Genomic DNA, 3,544 nt, shown 5'->3' on the forward strand with positions numbered 1-3,544 from the left:
ACATCAACTAAAAATACTCTTGATTGAGCAATTTTGTAAAGTGATTTTTAATTTTAGAAATTGACTGTTGTGAATCAAATGGTTTAAATCCCTTGAAAATCCTTGTAGAGGATGCCTTTGGACCATGTTCATGGATGAATCCAATCTATATATAATTAAATAAAGAGGAGGCTTGAAGAAGCAACAAAGCCCTTGGTGTAAATGAATTCCATAACCTTGTTGTGTAAACCAACATTTCTTAGAGTATCTAAGCAAGACTTCGATGTATGTCTTGATAGGAAGAACATTTAAACCCCCCCTCAGAATTAGGGGGCATACTCTACTTAAGCTAGAAAGAGGCTACACTCAAAAGATGGACACAAAGTGTGCACAAGAAAACCAAGTACAAGCATGAGTAGAAGGAGAGTTCTTCAAGATGATCTTAGAAAGAAACCATATTTCCATTACCAATGTACAATTGAGAATGAGTCTAGGGAAAAGTGTGATCATTCTTAGTTAAAGCCATATCTTAGAATCTACTTCGCATTTCCATAAGGTGAATAGTCGAGGTAGTAAAATATACAATTTAGTGTGGCTAGGGCCATTCAAAGATGGGAACCAAACATGCGCAGTAACTCATGTGGACGAACACTCAAATCATGTCATTGTGATAGCTTCTCAAGTGCTTAGCCCAAGCCATGTGTAGAGAATTTACTCTACATTTACATAGGGTTCTACAATATACATTCTACTACAAGGGGTGATCTTTAGCGGGGAGATGCATGATCGGGTAGCAAAGACGCTAAGGTGAAGGACATGGTGGTGACGGAAGAGGATGAGGGCGACGATTGTACGTAGAAAGTAGACTTCGACGCCACAACTGCGCCCGCCTCAGGCGAGTCATTGCCGTTTTGTGAGTAGCATTTGGCAGCGGCAAGCAACGGCACTGCCTCCTCAGATGCATCCAGACCTGGCAAGTTGCGTTCGATGCGACAGAGATCCTCGGCCACCTCGCCCATTGAGGGACGCTCCGCTCCTCGAAGGGCCAAGCACCGGCGAGCGAGTCTGCTTAGACGCATGACAGAGGCTGTGAGCGCCGCCTCCGCGGCCGTCTCCTCCGCCTCGGCCACGAGGCGGAGGTCGATGAGCTCGGGGACCCTCCCCTCTCTCATCCTCTCGATGAAGAGGAGCGCTAGATTAGCGAACTGAGCCTCCCGATCGTGGTTGTCAACCGGCTTGAGCCCCGTGATGAGCTCAATGAGCACCACCCCCATGCTGTATACGTCGCTCTTGTCCGTCAACTGCAGCGTCTGGAAGTACTCCGGATCCAAGTATCCTATCGTTCCTTGTACTGCTGTCGATACCTGCTCCTCCCCTTCCGGCACCAGCTTCGACACCCCAAAATCCGCTACCTTCACCTCCAAATTCCCGTCCAGCAATATATTCGCCGTCTTCACATCCCTGTGCAATATGGGCGGTGACGCCGCCCCATGCAAATATGCCAGCGCTTCCGCTGTCTGAATCGCTACCTGTAGCCTCCTCCTCCACCCCATATATTGCTTCTCCGGCTTCCCTCCCTGTAGGTGCTCCGCGAGCGTTCCGTTCGACACGAACTCGTACACCAGCAGCGGCGTTGCCGTCTCCAAACAGCACCCCAGTAGCCGCACTATATGCCTGTGATTGATCTGCGTCAGAATGGCTACCTCGTTCAGAAATTGCTGGCTGTCTCTCTCGTCTCCCGAACGGTTTGCCCTCTTGATGGCGACGATCCTCCCATCCTTCAACGTGGCCTTGAATACTGTGCCGAAGCCCCCCGTCCCGACCTTGAACTGCTCCGAGAAGTTTTGGGTCGCCAATTGGAGCTCCTCGATGGTGAAAAGCCTGGTGGTCTGTCTTCCTGTGCTCCCGGCGATGTACGCCTCCAGCTGCAAACCCCCGTTTAAGAGAAAGTACTTGCGTCGTCGCCACCTTCTCCAGTATAGGGCGATGAAGATAACAACCAAGACAAAAACGATACAGCCGACGAAACCTGATAAAAAATCCAGTCTTTTGAAATTCCTCCACATAATTCTTTTACGGTAAAACACCCTAACTTTGGCGTGCTCAATAGATACGTCAGAAACAGAGGTCTTCTTACCACCACTGATGCGCACAGCTTTCCTCACGGCGGGCGAAAGCCGGCAGCCCGATCCGTTTCTAGTTCCATCACCCACAAATAAACGCGATTTGCAACGGCATCGATAGGTGCCGTTTGAATTTTCACAAACTGTGCGACCGACGATGCAGTCGTTCAGAGTCGAATTTACACACTCGTCGATATCTGTGTCAAATTACAGTTTATCAACGACACGCTCCTTACATCGTCCAAATTTGGCATAAACATGATATCAACGCATTCCTGGACTCTCGATTTTAAATATGGAACTCACAGGTGTAAACTAGGATTCCTGGATTTTACCTGTACAGCCTCTTCCCTGAGAGTATCCGTCTCCCTGAAACCCGACCAAGCAATCGCACCGGTATCCGGGAACTGCCGATACAAGGGTAATATTGGAGTATTGGCTGCAAGCGTAGTTCGCTTCTTTTGTGATAGACTCTGGGTCGTTCCCCTTAGAGGGCAATGCCCATTCGAGCTTCAAACCGAACAGACTTTCGAAGTCTGTGTAGTTCTTGTAGAATGGCGTGCAGAAGCCTGCACAGGTGCCCTTCAAGTCACCGAAGGTTGACACTTTATATAAGGTTATCCGAATGTCGGACGGAAAAGAGGTAACACAACAGGTCCTATTGCCACATTCCGGGTTGGGATTGTTTCCCGAACAGACTACATCGCATCCTCCTACGGCATAGTCCGCAAGAGAACCTGTATCCGGTGTAACGAGCAGACCAAGAGTACAATTGAAGCTTCCGAATTTGTTGTCGCCAGATAGAAGAAATGGACCAGGATAGGCAGGGAGTGCTAGAGTTATAATATTCCCTGAAGAGTTGGATGCTCCGCAGTTACCAGGTAAGATGGATCTTGCGTCTGTGATATTAACGATCACGCTATCACTAAATATGTGGAGAACTGGAAGGTTACTCCCGCTTACGTTTGTTTTCAAGTACAGTATATCGTCCGCGACGCCACCAGACTTGCATAGTAACTCAAAATGAGTGGAGAAAGCGGGGCAGGCAGGACTTGCACTGAAAGGGTAGCCGAAGGTAACATTGCCACACTGCTGGTTGGAGCAAGGCTGCGAAGAAGCGTGGGGAAGGAAGAGCAGCAGGGTGGACAACCACAAGGGAGCGCAACGACGGAGAATCAACGGCCGAGAGTCGAAACGTGTAGGAAGGGGCGAAGCCATGGCGAATGGGAAGGTTTAGCAGGGAATGTAAAGATAATGCTCAAAGCAACGTGTGGAAGATAGGGCAAAAAGCAACGTGTGGACGTGTGGACGATACCTTCGGTCTTTGACAAAAAGCAACGTGTGGACGTGTGGACGTGTGGAAGATAGGGCTCAAAGCAACGTGTGGACGTGTGGAAGATAGGGCTCAAAGATACCTTCGGTCTTTGACTGGGCAAAAAGCC

General features: G+C 49.1%; 1 protein-coding gene across 1 annotated transcript; it reads right to left on the reverse strand.

The window, feature by feature from the left end:
* Positions 1-509: 509 nt before the first annotated feature.
* Positions 510-3,321, reverse strand: LOC147890268 (wall-associated receptor kinase-like 8). The gene is made up of 3 exons (XM_087390840.1): positions 2,438-3,321; positions 2,117-2,299; positions 510-2,008 (listed from the first exon to the last, which is right to left on the reverse strand). Exons 1-3 carry the CDS (start codon positions 3,318-3,320, stop codon positions 747-749), a joined length of 2,328 nt encoding a protein of 775 aa, XP_087246966.1. The 5' UTR covers position 3,321; the 3' UTR covers positions 510-746.
* Between the last annotated feature and the right edge of the window lie 223 nt (positions 3,322-3,544).

This window comes from Dipteris shenzhenensis, chromosome 19 (genome assembly GCF_047967505.1).
Source record: "Dipteris shenzhenensis isolate YYH24624 ecotype China chromosome 19, Dip_SZ_1.0, whole genome shotgun sequence".
NCBI lineage: Eukaryota > Viridiplantae > Streptophyta > Polypodiopsida > Gleicheniales > Dipteridaceae > Dipteris > Dipteris shenzhenensis.

Bases quoted from the DNA above. Each gene is read 5' to 3' on its own strand.
- LOC147890268 (XM_087390840.1), bottom strand. From the start codon at position 3,320: ATGGCTTCGCCCCTTCCTACACGTTTCGACTCTCGGCCGTTGATTCTC. The intron at 2,300-2,437 runs GTAAAATCCAGG...AATTTGACACAG, and splicing joins TCAGGGAAGAGGCTGTACAG to ATATCGACGAGTGTGTAAAT. The intron at 2,009-2,116 runs GTAAGAAGACCT...ATTTTTTATCAG, and splicing joins AGCTGTGCGCATCAGTGGTG to GTTTCGTCGGCTGTATCGTT.